Here is a 26,291-nt window from a genome sequence, read left to right as displayed (position 1 = left end):
CTAACTTTGGGTAATAGTTAAGAAGCCTTTTGTTTCCATTTTTAATATGATTATTGTCTGGGTGAGGTTTGTATTATGTAGAAAATGCAGTTCAATATAAGGGATTTTCAATACCACAACAATTCTAGTCTCCCAAGACATCTGCAATCAAATACTTTCCTGAGTGGGTTACAGCAACTTGCCACTGTCTTGTGGCGACAATGGCTCCACCAGTTTCCTTTTCGCTGCCTTCCACAGGCTCTTTCCAGGAACTTTCTGCATTCTTATCCCCAGATAAACCCTTAAATTGGCTGCTTAGCATGCTCTATAGTATGTACAGCAACTCATGTGGTATTTTGTATGCAGTAGGTATATGAAATATACAAAAAGATGCCTACTGCATAAAATCATTCTCATTTCAGAAAATAGAATCATGGCATGTGCCAGTCATCTCTGTAGAAAAGTATAGAGCTTTGTGGCCTCCAGCATCACTGGTCTGAAGTCAGCACACTCCATGTTCATGAGAAACTGGGGAGAGCTTTGAAGAGATCACCTTTAACAATTAACAGTAAGTGGACATATAGCTGACAATGGCCTATCCATTGTTGGCACCAGTTAGCATTGCCATGATGATTCTTTGAAAAAGGAATAAAGAAACAAACATAGCTACTCAATTAACATTATGTGATTTCTTCTTATTTTTACAGAAAAACTGCCAGGTCATAGTAGAAATAAAACATTGTTCAAGACTCACACATATATTATAAGTATCAAAAAATCCATAATAATCAGTGGTCCGATGCTGGAATGGACACGAATTTTTTTTTGTAAAGCATTTTCTGTAACATTTGATTAATCTACATTATTGAAACAGACCAAGCAGGCAGAACAAAATGTTTGATTCTCATTCTGACATGTTCAAGGCAAAAGAAGCCCACTGTGTTCATGAAGCTGACTACGAATAACTATTCCATGATAAACAACGCCCTCAAAATTTTCAGCAATCTAGGAAAGACACCCAGGATTTGTATAAGATAAACAAGGCACTGATTTTTATTACATTTTATTTAGAAAAACAACTTGGCCATGGACATTGAACTGTACCTTTTCTTTGGTGTACTTTTCAAATGATAATTTCTTCCACTGTCACCATTAAATCTTAATCCATTCCAGCTCCTTGCATGGGTCATTGAGTCTATATGTACTGCTGTTATTTTAAAATGTTTCCCCTTGGTAGGGAAAGAGGGGGAGAAAAGATGTTGAGAGCCAGATGGGCCTCTTCACAGTTCATTTATCAAACCTAATACGCTGGGCTCCACCCTCCTCTCACTCACTATTGCGGTTAAACTTCCATATAATTTGGTCATCATTTTCATTATCAGAGAGTGACCCTAAAGCAGCCTATCCGGGGACACCCAATCCTTGCAGCTGCTCTTTTTCTGCCTTTTCCTACAGTAGACCCTAAGAACCTCAGAGTTTATTAGCTGCAGACTGACCTTTGGGCTGCGGAGGTCAAGAAGGGGTCAGATCAGAGGGCTTGCCCAGTTCTTTAAAAGCTATAACAAGCTGTCCATCAGGCGGAGTGGACTGTATAAACAAAGCCAAATCTTCAGAAATTCTGTACCACTTCTGTTAACACTTACCCTGCATTCACACAGCTTCTCCTGATGTACTTTGGATCATTCAACTCTGGGGAAGTGAATAGACAGCCCTAATAAGCCTATTTGGAGAGGGTTGTTTATGGGATTACCGAGCTTGGGGAAGGAAACCCACAGCACTCAGATGTGCCTCTAGAATTGCAGGGATGTGTGACACTGTGACAAACTCGGTTACCCCAAGTCATGCAGAATTGACACTTTGTTCAAAAAGCTAAATTACAAGGAACATATGCTTCCAGTTTAAAAGACTTCAGTGAGCCCCAAACAATGGCTTAGCTTTCGACTTGAGAGAGAGACAAATATTTTATAACCAAATTACAAGTTTCACTTAAAATATTCTCCCTAACATGATCACACACGAACCTGCTGAAGAGGGGGGACAAAAACCTTTATTACGAAAGGCTTACACTAAAGTTATTGCCAGCTGCGGTCTCAGTTGACCTGAATTTCTTGAAGTTGTACGATTCATAATGCATTCTCTAACGTGCAATATAAGGTAATTAGAGTCATCTGTATTTAACTTTCAGAGGAAAAAATTTCTATTATCTAATCTAACTGATCCCCTGATAGCTTTGATGGAAGTAAAATGCTGTAACCTATTGCTTGGCCTTTGGTGAGTGCTAATTATTTTCTGTCAAAGCACATTTTTCCTCATGTAATTCCACAGCACACAATAGGCCAATCTCTAAAACACAGGCAGCTCAGCGAGCACCGCAGTGGATGTTTTATAACTTTCACCACCACATGCCTGATGGCTACTCGAGGCAGTGCCCGGTTCCAGACGGCCAGATGACGCTTTGATGAGGAAAAGAAAGGTGCATGGTAACCGTCTGTTTATACAGATCATATGGACGAGCCTTTTAGATAGGTCACCAGGATGGGAAACACCAAATGGGGGTGGAGAAGGGGTGGGGAGCAGGATTATGGTTATTTAATACTCTGAGGACACTTTTCCTTCTGAGCTCTCAAGACACCAGCCTCTTGAAATTCTCTTTCAGGTGTTTAGTTTTAAGGAGGTCTGCACAGTGTCAGCTGCTAAGCTCTTTCTTTCCTCCTCCCCTAACACAAAGGACTTGAGAATTCTTGTTTCAGATGCTAGACTACATCAACTTCAACACTGGCTCCAGCTCCTGATTAAATTGTTAGCAGTCAGGGCCAGAAATGCTGAAACCAGACTCCTTTTAAACAGGCCATTTTGGCCATGTTGTCTGATGATTTGGTGTATTAGGAAATTATTGTTAACAAACCAAACGCACTCGACAAAAGACATCCATTCTCAACAGTGGTGCCCTCTCTGTCTTTGGAGGGAAGGGGGCTGGGGGAGAGATTACAGGGGAATTATTTCTTCCTCCCTTTCCTGTTTAATAAGAACCATCATGGGGAAGAAATAAAACATCAAACAGAAGAACAGAAACCTCTTAGATGTCCCCACACTGATAATCCATTATTTAATAAAATATGCAGACTTGAATGAACATACTTAAACTTGTAATACAAAGATAATTTAAAAATTAATTATTGAAAGTTAAAATTGGAAATCGTTTAGTCATTACTGTAGTTAACACTGTCTGCCATTTACTCTGAGCACACTCTTATCAAAATGGAGGTAGTGGATATCCCTAGGAATTTTTAAATTATTGTTTAAATGCAAGTTTGAATTTAGAGAGAATACACATATTTGAAAAAGCAGCTTTCTGATATCCAATGTGAATCAATACTTCATACCGTCTCCTTTCTTGGAAAATGCGCGTCTTCAGTCTTGTTAGGACCAATCTATTTTTATGATAATTATTACTAGTAAAGCTATCAATTAATGTAAATTCTGTTGCATGAAGTCATTTGGAGAATATTATGGCTATTGATAAATGTTCTTGATTCCTAAGCACATAGAATGTTTAAGCATCAAGTAAGACTCTGAGGCAAAATATAGCATAATCTTCCCAAATCTTCTCCCTCTTGCTTAGAAACAGATGATAATTCAATAAGTTTTGCAAACTACAAGGATAACTACAGGATAACTCCAACATTTGGAGGAACTAGTTCCAGTCTTCCACATACCAACTGTTTTTTTTTAAAAAAAAATAGGATAACATGAAACTCCGTAAGCATCAATTCTATAAAAGCTGATGATTTATAGAAACTTTCCATCAGTCAACAGCTTTCTAACCACAGGTAACTCCACGTGGAAAGAAAGTAGGTGGAAGCAAAAGTAATTCCTACTTGGTCAATTCTAAAAATGGGGTTGATAAATAAACGATAGTCATGTGCCGCATAACAATATTTCAGTCCACAGTGGATCACATATACGACAGTCATCCTACCCCATAAAATAATACCATATTTCTACTGTACTTTTTCTATGTTTGGATATGTTTAGATACACAAATACTTACCATTGTGTTACAACTGCCTACAGTATTCAGTATGGTAATATGCTGTACATGTTTGTGGCCTAGGAGCACTAGGCTTGATCACATAGCCTAGTCGTGTAGTAGGACACACCATCTAGGATTGTGTAAGTACACTCTATCATGTTCACGCAACAACGAAATCGCCTGATGTGCATTTCTCAGAACACATCCCTATTGTTAAGTGACACCTGATTGTACTTCCAAGTAACCTGCCTTGCATTGGGTGGCATAACAGTAGTCTATGGATTTCCCAGACATCTGCCCTAAGTAAGTATCAACGCTAGTCCTTTAGCATGTTGATTAAAAAGGGTTCTTAAACATCAGGTACTAATACTAGTACTACCTAATGCTCAAGAGGCAAGCATTTTTGCTAGATGTTACCCACGAGAATAAATAATAGAAACATACACATGATGTCATGGATCATTACAATGAGTGTAGGTGCCATGGGCAGGAAAGCTAACTTTAGCCGGAAGCATCTTAAACTTGCTTATTTTTCATGGCCCCTCAAAGGGGAGAGATGAGACCGGCGGTAAGGAAGGGTTCAGCCAAGTACAGCTCTTGCTTGTCCGACACAACAAACCCCCGTTTCGTAAGAGAACCGACCTGGCATGCCACTCCCTCCGCAGGTTCTGGCGGGTGGTGAGCGAGGCGAGGATGGCAGTCAGGATTTCATTCCTTTGTTCCACGGGGAGCCCCTCTCTCTTAACTTCACGAAGCACAGCATTTGTCTACAAGAAATGAGCCAAAAAAAAAGAGAAAGAAAAAGTGAAAAATTAATAATAAAAAAAGCCCATAAGCAAATAAGGACAGTAAATCAATGGCTTTTTTATTACAGTTCCCCTGCTAACAAATCAATACGGTAAATGATGGTCAAAAATGGCCAGCATATATTTTGTATTTAATCAATGTACATGGCACATAAGGTAAACTCTAAAGCTCCATTGCCTTAAGTAACACATCAAGACACTGTGCATTCTTACTCTAATTTTCTCAGCGCACCAACAATTTTTTTTCCTGCGCATTGCCTACCATGAGCTATTATTAGAAATGATTTTCACGGACACTTCACTGTGAGTTGTTTTGCCTTTTTAAAAAAGAGCGGTCTCTGACTTCTGCTCTGTTTCCTGCCACCCAGCTGAGGCTTTCTCCACTGCCTCTCTTATTTGAATCATTACTTTCAATTTCTGCCTGTGCTGGCAATTTTTGGGGGGGGGGGGGAGTGTGAGGAAGGTTTACTCATTTTCCTTGCCTGCTGCAAATCAAAATCTTACAACGAAAGAAACAAGAAGTCCAAAAATCAGAAAGAACATTTCTCTGAATGAGTATCTCAACGAAAATCTTTAGATTTTATAAATGTTGTTTTTAATTTAAAGTGAGTGTAGCTTCTTTGGAGATTTTTATAACCAAGGCAATTGCTAAAAGGAATGAAATTGTCACTTTCTGTTTTCTAGTCACTCAATATATTCCGGATCTAACGAGTGCCAATACGTTTGTTTAAAGAGCACACTCATAATATGATTCTCCTATAACTTGAAATACTACTTCCTTAATCCTCTATAGCATTTTACAGTGCATATTTAATATCTTCACGACAACCTTGAGAAGAGGTGTAGGGAACATTTGCTGTTTCTGTTGCCTACATCCACCACCATCCCCCTTTGTCTGGCAACAGCATCCAGTTCTCCTCTTGGGGAAGTCTTTTTTTATTGCATGTAGTCTCAGAAGGACTGGCAACCAAGGTGTCTTGCCTCCTCTATCAAGAATGTGGGCCAGGCCAACTTGATTCTCTTTTCCAACACTTTAAACTTTTGAGAGGAAAGACAAAGAAAGGGGAAAAATTTGGAGGCAATTTATCAATTTCCTTAGTTCCTACCATCCATGATCCTCAAAGTATCCTTAGTTTCCTGAACTTTCCGAGTCCAGATCATTCTCTTTTCTTTTGATAGTTTCGGTTATCTAACATCCTTTCAATAAAGTCTCATTTGATTTAAATTCACTAGAAGCTGTTTCTGTTGCTTATCAAAAACCCTAACTGATACAAACAGATAAAGCAGAAAATAGTATCTACCCTGTGAAGGAGCCAAAATAAGCTGATGAGCACTAGCCAGGGAGAGGACCCTCATCTCTGCCTCCTAGGTCCACCATTACACCCACTACGCTAGAAATATATCCAGTTGGACACTCAATCAGCTTCCCGTGACAACATTTTCAGCCCTCCAGCACAGGGAGGAATGCTCAGCTTCTCTAGGGAATCCCATGCATGAAATCCAGGATCCAGGGGTTGTAAATTCAAATACTCACTAGGGCCAGGCAAATAACATGAATGAGTTAAGCAGAGGTTACCCAAAGAGAGCACATGCTCTATCTACAAAGGCAGCCACTACCCAATCCAGCCAACTCCGCCATTCAGAAAAGCTGGCTCCATAGTGCCAGATTCATGACTTTTCAAAGTAAACAACAAAAAATCTGTTTCTTTGGTTTTTTTTTTAAATGTGAACACTCCTGATTTTATAAATGTTGGAAACTCATTTTTAAACTGTTTAAAATATCACATGGGCCAAACAAGAAACACCAATGGGCTGAACAGAACTCAGGCAGCTGCTAATTTATGACCTCTCATCTAAATGATGTCTAATTTCAGAGCGGTCTGAGCATCAGTGGGTATTCTAACAACAGTACTGCTCCTTGTCTCTGACACCCTACCTCATGTACTCACGGTTGGAAGGAACATCAAAAAGTCATGTAGTTTATCACTATGCTTATGGGTACATATTATTTTACCAAAATGCAAAAATGCATCAAACAGAAGACAAAATACATATCTAGATAGCTCCAAAAATATGATGAAAATAAAATTCCTTCCCCCTTCGAATCTATTAAAACATATGTTTTTAGAAAGTCACTTAACTCTTCCTTGCCTTTCAAATCATCTAAATTTTATTCAGGAGTCCTTGTTTTCCTTGGACCCTGAACAGCCTCTTGAGGGGAAAGAAGAAGGATTTAAGAAAGTAAATTTCACAAGGGAAGGGGATGTTGTCTGTTTAGTTCAACGCTGTATCCCCATTGCCCACCTAATAACTTCTAATAAATATTTGCTAAATCAGTGAAAAAAGAAGGAACTTGAAAAGTATTCTAAAAACAAAGAGCAATGGAAGACTGTCTTCTTTTAAAAAATTACTGTTATATAAGCAATAAACTCATAAGAGATAGTTATGTGCTTTACTAAGGAGCTCTTCACAAAAAAATTCACTTTAAGGTTTGTTCAAATAATCAGATACCCTAGTTCCGAGTTTCCCGAACTTTGGTCATCCTAGCACATCCTTGTAATTCTTGCCATATTTGTGTATAAGCTACATAAGACAATATTTAATATTTTTCTTTAAATGGATCCATTTTGTAAAATATAACATAAATTTACTTCAAAAGAAAAATGGAAAAACCAGTGGTACTTGTCACAAATGAGAACTTAATCATAAAAATAAATACATTATAAACAAAGCTGTATTTTGATTTCATTCTAGATAGATATTGCTAGCTGAAGGCTCTGAGCCTGAAGCATGCTCCCTCTTTGTAAAAGAAGATATTGACAAGTGTTGGAGAATGCTAAAGGTGCATTAGATTTAAATGAAGACTTTCTTGACATAATCACACAGATTGAAATGGAGCTGACGAGGGAATCATTTTCTCAGTGTGGCTATGTGCAAAGTCCCCAAGCACTGCTAGCATCACCCTGGGTAACACTCATTGTCCACATACTACACTGTGGATGCACTGCCATAATGCAATGGTTCTTAAACACATTGCAGAGAAACCTCTTTTCTCCCCAAGTGTATTCTTACATGGAACTCCAATATACACAGCAGACAAAACTGGAGAAGTTCCTTTGAAGCTGCTATGGAAGACCTAGAAGGCCTCCTTTTCCTGTGGGACATCTCCTTAAAACTGAATCCAATAGCATCTAAAATAGCATTCAAGTTTTTAAGAGTTTATACATTGCTGGTAAGAATGCAAAATACTGCCATTGTGATACATAGTTTGGCAGTTTCTTAAAAAGTTAAACATATACTTAGCATCCCATAAACATATACCCAGCAATCCCATTTCTAGAGATTTATCTGAAGAAATGAAAACTTATGTTCAAACAAAAACATGTACACAAATGTTTAACAGCAGAGGCATTCATAATCCCCCCAAAATTGGAAACAACCTAAAAATTCTTTAGAGGGTAAATGGATAAACACAGTGTGGAACATCCACACAAAAGAATACTAGTCAGCAATAAAAAGGGATTAGCAATTGATATATGCAACCACTTGGATGCATCTCAAGGGCATTATGCTGAGTGAAAGAAGACATTTTTTTTGACATTCTGGGATAGGCAATACTGCAGGGACAGAGAACATATCAGAAGTTGTTAGAGGTTAGGTTGGGCAAGGGGTAGCAAGAGGGAATTTCGGGGGATGATAGACCTATTCTAGATCCTGATTGTGGTGGTGGTTACATGAGTTTACATATATGTTAAAACTCATGGAACTGTATGCCAAAAAATGGTCACATTTGTTGTACGTAAATTTTATAAAATTTAATTTCCATCACATTTTTAAAACAAGAATGCAGAAAACAAATTTCAAGTAAACACATCTAATGAATAAGTAGTAAAAATATAGAGAAATATATATGAATGACAAAAACAAATTCTGTTATAAATTTTTATTTATTTATTTACAATATTAGAGAAGGAAGGGTGGACGGAGCATTCAGTCTCTAAAATCCAGTATTTCATAAAATTTAGGGTGAAAAGAAGTCATTGCACAAAAGGAAATTTCAGAGTGTCAAAGGAGCATTCTTTTCACGAGACGATTAACAGTGATATTTTTCTCCTTACAATAATGTCAGCTCCTCAAGGGGTGACTTTACCCAGGAAATGTTAATAGGTCGTTTTTCCATTAGTGGTGACATAGAACTGTCTTCAGACAAGCACCGATTTTTAAAGTCTCCTGTTACCAAAAACACGTTCTTCCTCTCCTCCCCTCCCCTCAAAATACAGGGGAAAAAACTTCACAGGTTTAGGAAACATGCTCTGGAGGCTAAATTTCATTTCATCAGCAATCCTTTTTCAACAGTAGTCTATGGAGATGCTGGCCAGATCAGAAAGGACTAAGCATAGTCTTTACCGCCCTAGCTGTGCAAATCCCAGCTGTCGTCTCCCAGCTGTGGGTCCTTTCCACAACCGCAAAGGGACATGGTAACAGAACCTCTCCACTGGTTCTTGTGAGGATTAGTTGCCTGGTACGTATGCTACCATGATGATCATTGTTTCATTCCATCTTCAACTCAGCTACTCTACTTGTGCTAGTTTAACAAAGAGATTCCTGAAAGTGTTTATTACTTTTTTTTTTTTTTTTTTTTTTGAGATGGAGTCTCACTCTGTTGCCCGGGCTAGAGTGCCGTGGCGTCAGCCTAGCTCACAGCAACCTCAAACTCCTGGGCTCAAGCAATCCTCCTGCCTCACCCTCCCGAGTAGCTGGGACTACAGGCGTGCCCCACCATGCCCGGCTAATTTTTTCCATTTTTAGTAAAAACGGGGTCTCGCTCTTGCTCAGGCTGGTCTTGAACTCCTAACCTCCCGCCTCGGCCTCTCAGAGTGCTAGGATTACAGGCATGAGCCACCATGCCCAGCCTGTCTATTACTTTAAATGAAAAATTTTAAAGGAAATCAGGCAACCACTACAATTACAACCATAAAACTTCCATATGTACCAGAAGCCAGCGGCATATTCTTTTGCATACTGCTAGTGGTAGAAAATCTTTATCCTGTGAGGGTGGGTTTTGTTTTCAGAATCAGTTCTGATTTTACTTGATCTCTCTCCCTTAGTGGACAATTCTCCTAGGCCACTGCTCAACACTTAGCCTGTCCTTCTTAGTCTGCTATGTAGGTTCCTCATTCTGGAAGCCTCAATTGTTATCCCAAGGTTATACCCTTCATTCTCCTCTCATCTCTTCTGCTTGTTCTCTCTGTGGGGGATCTCCCCTTCCAATGGCTATAAGGGTCCCCTGTAGACTAATGACTTTGCACTTCTACCCTTAAGTGGACCTCTCCACTGAGCTCTGGCCCCATATAGCCAATGACTAGCTTAAAGATGCCATCTCAAATATAACATCTCAACCCTAACCCGTCTACATTGGAACTGATTATTTTTGCTTTCCTTCTGCATTTCTCTAGAGTGGTGACAGGCACCACTATCAACGCAACAACCCAACCTAGAACCCTAGCAATCATGCTTGTCTCCCCACTTCCCTTTCCTGCATTCCCCACACCTAAACACTAAATCCTGTCATTCCTCTTTCTTCGGTGTGACTCAAACTTATCCTTTCCCCACTGCCATAGGCTTAGTTCAGATCTCTTTCTCATCTGGACCACGTAATGGCCTCCAAAGTGGTCTCTCTCTGTCAATCTCACCCCTTTCATGATTTCCCTGTTTTAAGAGCGTTCTTTTAAAAGTACATGCCTGAACATGTTACTTCCTTTAAGTAATTCAGCATTACCTGCAGTAGTGGTTTTTAAGCTTTCTTCATGAAGCCCTGGTGCTTCCAAGAAGTATCTCTGAGTCACCCAGGAGACAAGGAACTTTGGCCTCTAAAATCCCACCTAAACCAGAGCACCTCTTTTTATATATGCTTCAGTTATTGGCATTTGGAAGATAAAAAACAATATTTTTTTAAAAAAGAGCCCAAATTCCTTAGCCTAGCAAAAAACCCTTCTTGATTCAGGTCTTGCTTACTTCTCAAATTTTACCTCCTGGTATCTTCTATTTCATATAAAACTAATCGTAATTGCCTGACAACAATGGTTGTTCTATACTGTACTTTTACTTGTACTTTTGCTGAGTTACTTGCCAGTAACTACTCATTCTTCAAGAAACATCTCAAGTCACACCTCCTCTGTGAAGTCTTCTTCCACGTCCTTCCACCAAATTAAATAGAGTTGATCACCCCTTCTTACACACTATGTCACACTTATTCATTCAGATGTTTCCTCCTCCAGAGTGTGAGCTCCATTGGAACAGAGAGGGCTCATATCCATTTCTTAATATTCTCCGAGGTACCTAGCATGGCAGCATGCCATGAAAGTAACTCTTGGTAGATGCTTTTGAATAAATGAAGCCAAATAACATGCTGGAACACGTCTGGTGAATCAGGTGAACGATCAAGCCAGCGAGTATTATTCAAGATCAAAAATAGTATGTGAAACAAGCTTTGGTTTGATATTCCTGAAGACAATTCTAAGAATGAAGTTGTAAAAAGTATTTTTAAGCAATAGCATCAAGAAAAATATGCCCTCGGTAGGTGACTACTTAAAAGGGCAATATTCATTTGGATGGATGTGTCTAAAAATATACCCTCCTAATATGCCAAAGGAAGGAGTCTCACTTTCTCTATTGCAGTAGAGAAAACTACTTTGGACTCTGGCAACACACAGCATACTAAGGATCCCTGAGAATTCCCCTGTGTCTTTAGTTTCTCTTGGCTCAAAACTTTATGGGCAAAAAGCAAAAAATCTACAACTAGAGAGAAAGACAGAGAAAGATTGAAAATTAAAAAGAAAAATCAAAACTCTAAGGACCCCTGAATTTTGGCTTAAGTTTTACATCTTTCTTGCAAAAATTCTCTCATTTCTGAATTTACACAACTAAAACTGAGCAATTCATCTAACTCTTATTGGATATATTGTTACATTCAGTGACTTTCAGTATGTCCTAATTGTACTATATCATGAAGAAAGCACATGTGGACATATAGGTAATATGTAGAATTTGCTGCATGTAAGGTTTTCAGAGAGAAATCACTCTGAGACTTAAAAGGAGAATTACACCATTAACTCCTTACTAATAATTCTATGCAAGTCTTTAATTCTTTTGGTTCCTCTCTGATATGGAGTTAACAGCTTCAGATTGGCCTGTGACTCCAAAACTCAGACTTAACCTATCCTTCTTACAAGAGAACTTTCTCTAAGGAAACAAGATGGCATTCGACAAATAGGGCTGGTAATCCCTCTGCTTAATTCATCAAAAAAAAAATAAAAATAAAAAAGATTTCTGCTACTGTTCTTGCAATTTCAAAACGCCAGGGTCCCAGAATTGCATACCTTTCCGCCTTCCTACCCTCCCCACCACCACAGAGGCGATACTGTCATTATGGGAAAAATGCCGCTCCTAACACTTTTTATATCCATAGCTGTCCCATGTTAGGGTTGCATTTCCCCTCTGCACACACAAATTACAAAGATATGCTCTGACTGATAATGAGGGCTAAAGGTTCAACTTGTGAAGAAACTTGGTTTAAGATGTTATCGGCTGGGAAAGCTATTTCCTCGCGTCAACATTGCCACGGGCTGTCAAAAACCCAACCAGAGCTCCCCTCTTCAAAAGTCCAGGAACACTTTTTTTTTTTTCCTTTCTTTCCTCTTTTTTTTTTTTTTCCTTGTTTTTTGTTTTTTAAGAAGAAAGGCACAGAACCCACTGAGATAGCCTCAGTCCCATCAAAGAAAGGTCGATCTCAGGTCTTCCTTCATTTACTGATTGTCAGTGTAAGACGGCTCTTTTGTGAGGCCTCTGTAGCTCGATGCTGAGTGATGCCTTCACATTTGCTAAACTGGACTGGGCACCACCAAAGATTTCCAGCGTGCTTGGATCCACAGCCCGGCAGAACAAATAAACATTCCTCCCAGCCCTTTTGCCTACCTTATCTCCCTCTCTGGGAGCAGGAGGTTTTGGGGGTGCCAATGTTTACACAATGTTAAAACTTTCTTTCCTCTGTTTCCTGAATTTCAGAAAACACATCCTGGATGACCTCGGCTAAGAGATAACACCAAGTCACCACTGGGTGCCACGTCTACTGGACTACTTAAGGCTGCTGTCTTCCTCCTCCCCTCCCCTCCCCCACCCTTCATGTTCTACTCACCAAGGAAAGCGGGAGATAAGCTCTGTCTTGAAAGGAAGGCACAAAGGCACAAGTCTCCAAGAGGCTGCCAACAAAGCAGGCTTTTATTCCCACCTAAGGACACACTTGGTTCAGTTCATCTCAAAGCCCCACATTATTTGAATTAACGTCTCAGCAGAGTCAACTAAATGTACCAGTAAGACATATTTTAGTGGTTTTCCACCACGTACTATCAAGCTAAGGGAGCTCACTGAGACTAATCAAGAATGTCGGGGGGGGGGGGGGAGGAAGTTCAGGGAAAATGTTTCTTTGATCAGTGTCCTCATCTATAAAGGGGTATAGGTAATACACCTAACTTACAAAGCTCTTGTGAAGAGCAAATGCGATAATCCTTGCAAAGTGCTTAAAACAGTGCTCAGCACATACAAAATGTTACATAAATGTTAGAAACTGGTATTATTACCATTAGCAGCAGCATTATGTGCAAAAATTTGGGGGAAAAATATTACGGAGGAAAAGATATGGATACTGATTTACAAAAAACCCAAATCCTAAAATGCCACAGCCATGACTTTGAATGATTTACTTTTTTTTCCCCCAAAGCATGTACATGTTATCTCCCATTTTTCTCCTCCTACCAGTAGAGAGATCACGCTCTCTTGTCTGTTTCCCTCAAAGCCATGGAGCCACAGCAGCCTGCCTGGCACAGCATGAACTCTTGGGGACAGTCGTGCGGGTGACCGCTGGAATGTTTAGGCTCCTGGGGGGGAAATGGCCTGTCCCACACGTTTAAGCTGGGACGCTGGGGCAGTGCATGAAAACTAAACTTCAGAGCATGTTCAGATGATGGTGAAAAACAGCCCCATGTGTTTGTCAAGGAAAGCAGGGGGGGAAAAAAAGAAAGAAAGAAAGAAAAAGGAGGAGAAAAAGGTGAAGAGGGAAAAAAAAGTGTTGTTTATAGAAGCCAGCTGCTTGGGCCTTGGCGCCAGCAGCCCCCATCCTGCTATTTTACGCCTACAACCCCACTGCCCCCGCTGGCACAGGTACAGCTAAATGTTGACTTCAATGCTTCAGAGAGCACTCGACTGATTTTGTACATGATTAATTGCCAAAGACATGGCTGGCCATATGGAACAGAGAAAGCATCAAGTAATTCATACTTCTGTATGTGATCGCTTGGCCCCTGTTGTTTTAATGTACAGGAAAGAGCTAGTACAGCACAGCCCTGGTGTCTTGCCCCTGACAGCCCATTAAGAAATCTCAAAGCACCTAGTCGAAGTTATGCTGTTGGCTTTTCAATAGCAGACTAATAAAACAGAAGCAAAGCTTTCCAACTAGTCTTAAATCTTTCACATACAGAACATTAACTACTGCGGCTGAAACAACGGGCTTCTTATGATAGGAAATGGGATTTGATTTCTAGTTTCTGCATACTTAGTGAAAGCCTTTTTTTTTTTTTTACCTTTATGGGGTTTACAAAATCATTGTTCTTTTCTCCCCTCTGTTTGCAAAGTAGCCAAATAGGTTGGTTTGTTTCAGTAGAGTCTACTCTTTGCCACTATACATGCAGTCTATATAATAAGCTGATTCATGGAGAGGAAAAAGAAACAGTATAATTATTCTTACCAAGAGAGCCCAGGAATCATTCTAGCTTCTTAAGCATTAGCTTCCTTTAAAAAGAAGAAAACACGAAATCTATACACTGGAGGGAAAAGCCTCACAAACACACTCACACTCCTATTACCCTCACTCCTTCCCATCACTCTGTGAAATGAATCCATTCAATGGGGGAAAGAATATTAATTTATTTCTCCGTTGTTCTACTGTTGGCTCTGGGTGACACTCCACTCCAGGCAAAAGAGGAAGGTGCCACCGTGCGTGCAATTCTATCCCAACTTGCAGTCTATTAGCTTTATCTGCTACTAAAATCTTTGCAGATTGTTATTTTCAGTCTGAAGGGGATTTATATTCATTGTACAATGCTTTCCTTTCAAGGATTTTCAAATGACAGCACTAGAAGTTATAACACCATCAGTAGTTTCCTTTGTCAGTTCTGACATGTGTTGGTGGGGATGACTTTGTTGGCACTTTCCATTAGAAAATATTTATATGATATTTTTTGTCTGTGGATTTTTAGGTGTTGAAATTATTCTTGCACCAGAAGACACCATATATGGGAAATTCCACTTGACTGCCTATTCCTATACCGCTGAAATGAGCTAACACATCTAGAGCTCTCCGCCAATGGGAAATTCTCTGCCTCTCCTTCCTCAGAATATGCTGGTGATGAGCAACTCAACTAATAACATCAAGAAACAGAGCATAAGCAAGACTCTTAGAAGAAAAAAGGAAACAACAGCACTGAAATTGACTCAATAACATCACAACGAAGACACAACCCAAGATCTCTACAAAGACAAGAAAAGTGTTATCGTTGACCATTATCCATAAAACCATTTTATTTTGTTTTGTATCGTATGCTCTATAAAGCATGATGATGATGTAATGCCCATTTCGCAGATTTTCATTCTCCCATTTCGGGAGGGTGAAACGCCCAAGAGTCATATGTCAGTGGCACAAGCACTAGCATGCTCATTCTTTACCTCTCCAGTTTGCTGTTACTGCAATGGGAGCTCTAATAGGTTATATGTAAAAGTATTATCCCTAATACTTTTATATTATATAAACACATAATAAAAAGTAATATACATAAAAGTATCTTTCTAAAGTCTCATCCATGAAAATAAACTCATCAAAGCTGCAAACTTTCAATGAAGAAAATAAAAAGGTTTAAACTATAGCCATGGCACATAGAAATACTACCTGGGTATAGAATTAAGTATGGTCCCATCTATAGACTTAACATAATGAATACGAGGATGACAGCTGACTTCTCTCTGATTATTTCAGCAGTGCCTTGCCTTACCTTTGTCTTTCTATCAAAAACTATACACTCGACAAATAAAAGCAAGGACTCTCCCAACCCAACTACGACACATACATGCCCCTGATTCCCAGCCACCGCTTCTGAGAATCTCACTGCACTAATCTGCTCACTGGCCTAACTGTTAATTGAAGGTGAAGAATGGCTAGCTACACCAAGCACTAAATAATTGAGCCACTAATGATGTTTGGCCGAAAAGTGGCTTAGCACCCTTGGATCCCTGGACAAGTGAAAAGTTGCCCAAGATCCCTATCAGATCAGCTCCCTCCGTAGCCCAAACATCAGTAGCACAAAGGCTGAAGGGGTCTGCCCTGCACACTGGATTATATGAAGTGTAAAACATTGGGGGAAAGGGGAAGGGGGAGAAGGCCTTTGAAAGGGAACGGGGAAAAAGAAATCACACTTGCAAGGGGATCCAGCTGACAGCTCGGTCCCTAACAAGTGAGACAAGTGAATATGTTGGAAACACCGTGAATGCAGGAAGAGCGCGGGCCTTTTGTCTGCAGCCCTACAGTGTGTCTTTAACCCAACTGCTGCTTGCATCACTGAACATATGTTTTCTACACAAGAACTGAAGCAGAAAAGGCTCTTTGTTATAACTCACTCCTTTGTATATATCTGCCCCCCCCCACCCCAACCCACTCTCTCTTTCAGTAACATCCAAACTAAAGCCCTGGTGGAAATCGTAACTGTTCAGGAGAGTGAAGTCAGAAGGCCCAGCCGAGGCCTTGCTACTGCCCCCAGGCCTAGGGAACTGTCCCCTCCACAGGGCAGTAAGAACAAGAGCTCCATTTATTTAGTGCTTACTACCTGCCATGCCAACAAGCATTTCATCGACATCATCTCATCTCATCCAGCAGTCACCGAATAGGTGGCATCTCAATTTTAAAGATGAAGAAACTGAGGCACAAGGCACAGAGAGTAAATTACTCCCCAGAGCCACGGGGAAGGGTTCAGTTTCAGACGTGTGGAGTTTGAAGTGCTTGTGGGACATTCAGCAGACAGGGGTTTGGAACATGAGAGAAATGCATATCTAGAAATTAGAGATTTGGGGAAATTATACACACAGACACCATTCTACACTTTTAATGTCACTGTATCTGAGCTGGGATCGGGACAGAACAGAACTCAAATTTAAGCAAAGCTGATGGGCGGATTTCTCAGCTCTCGGCTGCATGAAGGAAAAATTATGGTTGGTGAGTCAGGAGGTCTCCCTGGTACTTGGGGACTTTAGCACAGGAGGAAGAACGAAGGCTCTAGAGGCAGTTGCCTTAGTGACTGAGCTGCCCACGGGCAAGTGACTTATCCTCTCTGGATCTCGGTTTTCTCATCTATAAAATGAGGATATTTATAGCAGCTACTTAGGAGGGTTGACAGGATTCGCTGTTTACACATAAGGCCCTTAGAATAGTACCTGACACATGGTAACCAGTCAGTAATTAGCTACTTTTTGCCCCCTGGAATTTTGCTACTGCGATTTAGGGTAACTCTAGAGTACTGGCCGCTGAGAGCCACGTTAAAGTCAGTCATGATTTTTTATACTACCTGAACCTTTCTTTATTCCTCCCTCTCCTGTTCAGTTCACAGAACATCTCCACCAGATAAGCTGGTATCTCTTAACCGGGATGCTTTCTGAATAATGATGGTGATGATGATATAGCAGCTAACATTATTGAGCGCTTCTATACACCAGGTGCTGCTCACATACATTATATCACTGAATCCTAACGACAAGTCCACAAGACAAATGTATTATCATTTCCCTTTTGCAGATGGAAAAAACTGACACTCAGAAAGGTTAAGTAATTTGCCGAATTTTACACCATTAGTAAGTAATAGAGCCAAATCTATCCAGGCATTAGACCCCTATGCCCACAGCTCACATATGTGAAAACTGACTTACACTTTGAGAAGTGCTTTCATGAACTCTATCTCATTTGATGCTCATGAAAACTACGTGAGTTAGGTAGAGCAAGTGTTAACCAGATTTTTATAGACAAGGCAACTGAGGTTCAGTTAAATTAAACAACTCATTCAACATCAAAATTAGTGAAGGAGCTGAGCTATGAGTAAAAAACAGGTATTCTAACTACGGGTCCAACACATTTTACACTGGGGACATGGAAAACAATGTACTGAAGGCAAATCCCCACGTGATAAATCAATCAATGACATTTGAGTCTCTGCTATGTGGTGGACATCCAGAAGATAACAATACCTGGCAACCTGGAGCTTACAATCTAGGTCAAGAGATAAACTAATATGGGGGTGGGGGAGTCGCATGACAAAGGCGTTCTATAAATTAACTGTTCAATTTAATTCAGCTCTTAGGATTGATTTTGATTTATAAAATAGTTACTCTGCTCTACTGGAATGCCCTGTTCCTTGTCTATCATAACCTTGATCTGCTAAGTACAGTCATGCGTGGCAGAATGACATTTCAGTCAACAATGGACTGCCTATACGACAGTGTTCCCTTAAGATTATACCGTATTTTTACTGGACTTTTTCTATGTTTAGATACACAAATACTTATCATTGTGTTACAACTGTCTGCGGTATTCAGTACAGTAACATGCTGTAGAGGTGTGGATACTAGGAGCAACAGGCTGTACCATACAGCCTAGGTGTGTAGTGGGCTATGCCATCCAAGTATGTATAAGTACACCCTATGATTTTCACACAATGACAAAACTGCCTAATGATGCACTTCTCAGAATATATCCCCCTTGTTAAGCAGCACGCATGACTGCACTATTATCTTTCCATTTTGAAACAATGAAACTGAAAGATAGACCTGCAAGAACAAAGATGTAACTAATAAATATCACCACAAAAACCTGCCCACCCTTAACAATCTTATTTTTCTTGAGATTCCTGAGGTCAAAGCTATGTCTCACTATAATGAAGCAGCTCATGCTATTGACAATGTGACTATTAAAACTCTAAATGAAATAACAACCTGGTAGGGAAAGATAATTCCGTGAAAATCACATGGGCAGAGCTGCTGCACTTGTCCTTAGATAACATCTACCTGAGACAAATGCGATCCCTGCCTAAACGCCACCGTCTGCAGTCTCCAGTCTCAGCACTACCTGCTATTTGGCACATGTTTACCCAGAGCAGATGGACAGACAGGGATGGGGACAGACACACAAACACACACTCACACACACACACTCACACACACATTTTGTGATATGGTTCTCAAAAGGAATTCAGGACTTTTTCATTAGAAATTTAAGTGCATATTATTAATGCAATAATAGTAGCTATGAAAAGAAAAAGCCATCATAGTAGCTACGTAAAACATATAATCAGAAAGGTGTTATAACGAATAACAAAAATAATAAAGATAACTATCACTTATTTAATGTTAACCATGTGCCAAGCCCCGTCCTAATCACTTTTCAGGCATTCCTAATTTAAATCTTCATAACAATTCAATAAAATAGGTTTTATTATTATTATCCCAATTTACAGATAAGAACGTTAAGGCACAAAGATATTAAGTAATTTGCCTCGGATCACATATCTGGTAAGTAGTAGGCCCAAGATTTATACCCAGGCAGTCTGGTAGTAGAGTTCTCGCTCTTACCCACTAAACCACATAATGACTAATAAAATATAAAGCCCCTTCTGGGAGGCTGGGATACCGCATTCTCATTTAATCCTTCCAACAACCTGACAAGATAGGTTGGTATCATTAGCAAGCTCATTTTACAAATGAAGGGCTCAAGGCTCAGAGTACTCAATAACTGCCCAGGACGTCATTGCTGGTGGGTGGCAGAGTAAGTATGGTCAGCAAAATTGGGGTAAACGATGCCAAGCTCTCGACAATGGTTTCAGTAACAGACTAGGGTTCAGAGACGGTCCCTGCCGGTAGAAGCAGCGGTGGCTCACTCCCTGATCGTCTGGAGTCTCACCTGGCCACACGGACAGAGGACCCGAAGTCACAGTGAACAACATCGTTTTTTAAATACAGAGAGACAACAACCAAATAGTCAATGAGCCTTAACTCTACCAAACTATCTTTCCATGAGATCCACTCCAGATATCCCAGATTCTTCCTAGCTATAATGTCCCAAGTCAAGGTTGAAAATGAGAAAATAATTTAGGATTTTTTCCACATGTGTGAATATTACATACACATGAAATAGGAGTGCCAGATGACACACTAACTTCTGAATGCTGGTATTACCCAGAGGGTTTCAAAAATCCCCAAGTTTGGCAGATGCCATTCTGTTTATATGTTTAGTGCCACTGACAGCGACCATCATTAGATCGAATATGTGGCTTGAGCAGCAGAAACGTGGCTTCCTTCCTGTTAGGAAAGAATATCTACTGTTCCCATGAGCAATTAGTGTAAAAACATGATTTAAGGAGCATCTATAAGCTTATTAGAATTTGTGTCTGAAGTTTATAGGAACAAAATTCTCAACTCCAGATTGCTTGCAACTTTGTTTTTTAAAAACTATCATCATGGTGCATTCATTTTCTTAAATCATTCCAATTGTGATTTAGAATAAAAGAAACAATTACAGATGGCCTGATGAGAACACAGGGGGACTTGGCCCGTGAATGGGCTACTTGGTACCCTCTACCGTGGGCAGCAACAGGAATTTGTCTGGTAGCCCTTTAACTCATCTTTTAATGCCTCTCGCTTGCAGTGCTCTGAGGTCCAGCGTTATAAACTATATTTCATTCATCGTTAGGGAAAAAAAAAACAATTATTCCATCTACAATTATTAATCCCTCTTAAAAGCTCTATCTTCACTCAAGCACCCTGATATGACTAGACATGAACTGTGTAAAGTTTAACCTTAGCTCTGGAAATCTAATGTGGTTACCACAAAGTTGCTTCAAGAGCCCCAGGATAACAAAAGCCACATTTCTGTCTTGATTAATACAGTCTAAAACCTGCAAAATACTAGTGCTGTTGGCAGGAATTCCTACTGAACTCTAACTTGCCACGTTCAGAACGGTTTTATGCTTTGATAAGCAGATATTATTGGCTCATCTTAGAGAGACAATTGCCTCTCCTGCCTTGTTTAGTGGTTATACATTCCATACCCAAAGATTAAACTGTTGTAGAAAACCAGTGATGGGCACAGCCCTTTCACGCTGAAATTGTCTCCATGAGACTGAGCAGGGACATTTTAACTTTGGGGTTTAGACAATGGGTATTCTGAAAGGATTAGAAAAATGGGCAACAACTGAACCTCCTCCTCCCTCCTGTGTTCGAGTCTACCACCTGCTGCGGTATTTTTGTTTCAGTAACAAAGAAGCCTTCATGTTTGAGGCTCATATTTAATGTTTGCAGAACTGGCCCCTTTAGTTTTGGTTAACTCTTCAGGAGCAGAAAAAGAAACATTTCTTGCCTGACAAATAAATACACCAACCCACTTTCCTGACTGCCCCCCACAAATCAGTACATGTTTATCTAGGGACACGTGTGCATTTGTTTGGTTACCTTTATACACCACCCCAGCGTCAGGAGGGTAGTCTATTTATATTTAATAAAGTATTACTGGCCAGTAAGAGCTGCAGAACATTTGTGATTTCATGGTTCACTACAGTAACAGGTGCTGGGGTAAACAGGAATGTAAAGTGTTAAAAAGAAAGAGGGGGGAATCACTTCAGAGACATTAAGCAGCTTTAAACATTGACAGCAGAAAAGGGAAATTTTTAAGCAATTTGGTCGGGTCAGTAAAAAGTAACACAGGTCAAAGGAACAAAATGGTACCCGAAAATTCTACCTATTGATAAATGAGCATACTGTCTTGTGGTTGGGTGCACAAGGCAAAGGCTAAACAACTGTTGTATGGAAACCAAAATATGCTCTCTTTGTGGCTCCTTTACAATAAGTTACTTCAGCTTGGTGAACGCTTGAGGCCCCCATTCTCCCCGTATACACGGCTGGGGTAGACATTAATGAAAACAAAAGGGTCCATTTTCATTGTAACCATGCAGAAGGGTTAAGCATTTGACCTTCAAGTATGGTGTGCTTGTGCTCGGTGGAAAGGTTCTTGACAATATAAACAAGAATTACTGCTGTTAGAGAAAGGGGACACAATTAAAAACAATCTCAGATGCTTGTTGTACAGCTGTTCAAGTTTCAGCTCTGTCTGACCTCTAAGGATGCTACATGTTTAACGGAGACAATTTAAGATATTTTAGTGAGTCCCTTAAGCACTCACCATCGCCATCCTTCCACTTGGGAATACCTATCCTTACACACAAAGCGCTTTTCCAGTAATGAGATTTTACGCCGTGGGGTTTACCCTTAAAGCCATTTCCCGGCCCGATCTGTCCTCTTGCTATCTGACCACCCTGAGAAGCAGCCACAGGACAGACCTTATAGGGACCTGGCAAGAGGCAGGAATGCTTGACTTTAGATAGCACGACTCCTTTAAAATCGTTTTTTTTATTTTTTGGAAAAGCAAAATGCTATCACACCTTACTTTCCAAAAAAGATGCTACTGAAGAAAAGTTTTTACGCTGTTAAACTATAATTTATCTGAACAAGATTTTTTATTTGAACAAAAATACAGAGACTTATTTCCAATCTGCAAAAGAGAAAGCACTGAGACATCCCAAACACAGTTAGAAACAGGCCAAAAAAGAAAAAAAGTATTTCTTCTGAGACATCACAGAAGATGGTTTTTAAAAGAAACAGAAATTCTAAGGTCCAGGCTGAGGAAAAACACTGTCCTCCTGTTGTTTGATTCTTCTTAGAGTCAGCAAAAGGCTCTGAAACTCTTCCACAAGTAAGAGGGACCCTGGGAAGAGCCTGTGAGAAGGCGTTGTCTTCCACGGGGGCAGACAATGCTAGAAGGCTGGGGGACTGCTCCCTGGGCCCACAACTGCCTTTCTACTCCAGATTTGAGGAGGTGATACTTCCTACTTCTCAGGAAGAAAGGAAGTCATACCGAGGTGAAACAAAGGCAAGAGGCAGGCCAAATCTCGTAAAGAGCAGGGCACAGGGAAAAGTTTTACTTGTCAAATACACTTTAATCTCTAAAGTCACTGGGCTTTGATGTTGCCCCAAACAGAAAACCTACATGGTTTGCAAGATTTACAGCATTTCTAGTGGGAACAGTTTCATGCTCCGGGGTTTTTCCTTCAGAGATTAAGGTTTATTTTATCCCTGATGTTCGATGTGTCTACTGTAAGAGCCTCATCAGAGACAAGGACATTTTCCTGCCCTCTGACTCATCAAATACACCAAACTTTTATTCATCAAATCATTTTGTTGTTCAGGGAACAAAGCTGCTGGAGATGATCCAAACTGCGGGGTGATCACTGTCATTCTGACAAGACAAAGGTGTTTCTTTTGCAAAGAGTCAGCTCCTAAGGGAGATGACAAAAACCGACTGAAAATGGCTACACTAATCTCTATATTATAAAAGACCACACAATTCACTGCTTAAGTTGAAATGAGGCAAAGCAAAATAGATGGGGAAAGAAAGAAACAAATTACTACCACTGCCCACACATCAAAGAAACCCCACCACAAAACCCCAGCACTCAAATGATTACAAGTCACACAGAACAGAAGCAGTTTAAAAAGGCCACTTGAGGCACAGTTCACTGGGAAGAGGTTACTATTTCCACTAACACTTCTTTCTTGAAGCTGCATCTTATTCTCCTGACCTCAAGGTGAGGCCTGACCTGTAAGGATAACAGCTGGCAGTATATTTCAACTGGACTGTGGATTAAATAATCCCAGCACTATTTAGAAAAATGGCAGGTGGGATCACAGGAAGAATTGTCGCCTGGATGTTGAGACACCTCTGCTCCTCTGAGGACTATTGCCAACTGAAGAGAACCTGTGACCGAGTCATGTCCAGGTTCTCAACATCTCCATCCATAAAAAGTTCCAACCTTAATGTTCTTTCTGTACGTCGAATGCAGTCTGCTAATGATTCTTTTGCCATGGCAAACAGGAACCATTGGCTTTGGCCAAAACCAAAGGCAAAACAAGAAAGGAATTCCCCACGCTTCCCTCTAAATGCATACATAGGCTTAATAGAAAAGAAGTATTCCCACTTCTAGCAATGGGAAATATAAAGAAACCCCTTGGGTGTCTTTTTCGTAATGACACTAATGGACAACACGCCTTTTTCGCTCGAGTATGTCAATGCATCTCCAAAGTACTAATGCATAAAACCACAAAAGACACCAGGGAGGGGAAGAGACTGGTCTGGCACGAGCATGTGACTAGCAGAGGCTAACGCACAACTCAGGTATCTTGACTGCTGACTGCACAACCCTCCTAGCGACTACTCCTTGAGGCTGCCTCAGGACACACGTAACTGTAAGTGAGGTTTTACCCTAAACTGTAACAATTTGATCCTTCTAGTACTCCCAGCTACACTATAATAATACCCAACCATTTTCCTCTGCTTTTCCACAACAGACACACACTTGTGAAATAAGGAAGGTATGTTTGTCCCTTTGGAGGTCAGTTTCTACCATGCAATTTGCAACAAAATGCACCCTGGATTTTAAGAGAGCTATCCTGTAGTTAGGATATTGATTTTTCATTTTGCTCCACAAATACTACCGCAACTTTAGAACTGATCTACAGCATTAACAGTTTCCCTGGCCTTGGAGACCAAATTAATCACAAAATCAACAATCTGTTTTTATGCCACGGAGTTCAATTTTCGTTTTCAACATAAATTGCAAAACCACAGCCAGAGCCCAGTGCAATTTTGGAGATGCATTGCTAAATTGCCTCCCATTTGTGATTTAATACAACAATGGTTTTGCAAATGAAAATGTTTAAGGCTTTAGGTCAGCCTTTATTTAGTCAGCTACCAGGCAACTGAATGTCTACAGGCTGATTTCTGGAGGAACTCAGAATACAGCTACTGGAACAACCCTTGTCTGGCTAAAACATAACTGCTTCTCAGACACCCCAGGTTGACTTATAAACATCAAGGGCAGACAGAACTGCTCTGAGAAACTTCCTCTCACATCAGATCACAACAAAATGTATCTATAGGTTCACCCATCGTCTCCCACCTTGTCCTTTTGGTCTTGCCATTCTACTGAAACTCTTCTATGCTGAATGCAACAGTAGGGTCGCTCTTGACTTCTCTGCAGGGTTCGACGCTATTGATCTCCCTGACTCTCCTCTACTCACTTCTACCATCTACTCCTGGTTTTCTTCTAACCTCTCTGGCTGCCATCTCAGTCCATTTCACTAGCTGTCCTACGCTTGGCCTTTACACTAAGTCATCCCATACTCTGCTTTGTTCTTCCTTACTCTGTAAACTACATTCTCTCTCTCTCACTCCCATCACTTGAGCCACTGTCTATGGAGATGACTGCCACATGTTAGGTGCTTTCAAGCAGAATTGAACATATGAGAGAACACTGCCTGGCACATAAGGACGCCTACTACAGACATAAATCAAACATCCAAATCTATGCTTGGCTCTGATGTCTCTACCACGGTCCAGACCAGGATTTTCAGCTCTTCTTAGATGCTCTAATAGCTCCTCAAACTCATATGGCCCTAAACGTCCTTCTCGTCTATGTCCCTTAGTTTGGTTAGAATCATCATCCACCTAACATCTAACACTAGAGACCTTATAAAATCGCCTGTGACTCTTCTTTGTCTCTCATCCCTGCATCCAACTGACAATGAAGTTCTATGTACCTCTTTAAAAAAACAAAATAAACTCTGACTTCATCCTTCCTTTTTATGTATTCCCTCCACTGTGGCTCTGGTTCAGAACCTCATTATTTTGCACCAGAATTTTTGCCACAGGTCTTCATGGCTCCAGCCTCTCCTCTCTCCAATCTGTCTGCGATGCTGCTACCAGTTATAATTTTGAAGAAAGGATTGGACCCTATCGCTTTCCTATTCAAACATCTTTGAATCCAACTCCCACCACTGTCTCCAGAACAAAGGCCAAATTTCTAAGCATGTCATTCAAGGCTCTTCCCCAGCTGACCCCACCGTCCCCTGCCACTTGTTCTCTGGTCACTATGTGCCCATGCCTCCCTCTTCCACCCCACCCCATCTAGGTACCTGAAGCACTGGTTACAAGGCACTACCTATTTTTCTGCAAACAGGCCCTACTACCTCTTGTGCCTACTGTTTGCACTGCCTAACACAGGCCCTGTCTCTTTTATTCACCCACCAATTCTCTACCTATTAAGATTCAATTCACCCTTCAAGGCACAGTTAAAAGACACCTCCCCCGCCCTGAAGTCTTGCCCAGTTTTCTCAATCTGACTTTTATTCTCTGGGGCACGCTCCTAGCATTTTGTGTCTACCTCTCTTTCGACATTCCACATCCTACCTTATTGATGTGTGTGTCTGTTTCTTGAACACAC

At 40.5% G+C, this 26,291-nt stretch overlaps 1 protein-coding gene across 2 annotated transcripts in view; it reads right to left on the bottom strand.

The window, feature by feature from the left end:
• Nucleotides 1–26,291, bottom strand: part of FTO (FTO alpha-ketoglutarate dependent dioxygenase) — a 353,424-nt gene that overhangs the window by 151,522 nt on the left and 175,611 nt on the right. For both annotated transcript variants that reach the window (XM_069456646.1, XM_069456647.1), the window contains one exon: nucleotides 4,655–4,779. In XM_069456646.1, coding sequence (XP_069312747.1) covers nucleotides 4,655–4,779 — 125 coding nt within the window. The remainder of the gene's footprint in view (nucleotides 1–4,654; nucleotides 4,780–26,291) is intronic.

Source organism: Eulemur rufifrons, chromosome 23 (genome assembly GCF_041146395.1).
Source record: "Eulemur rufifrons isolate Redbay chromosome 23, OSU_ERuf_1, whole genome shotgun sequence".
Classification (NCBI taxonomy): domain Eukaryota; kingdom Metazoa; phylum Chordata; class Mammalia; order Primates; family Lemuridae; genus Eulemur; species Eulemur rufifrons.
Note: the sequence above shows the minus strand (reverse complement) of the source record. Positions and strands in the feature narration are given on the sequence as shown.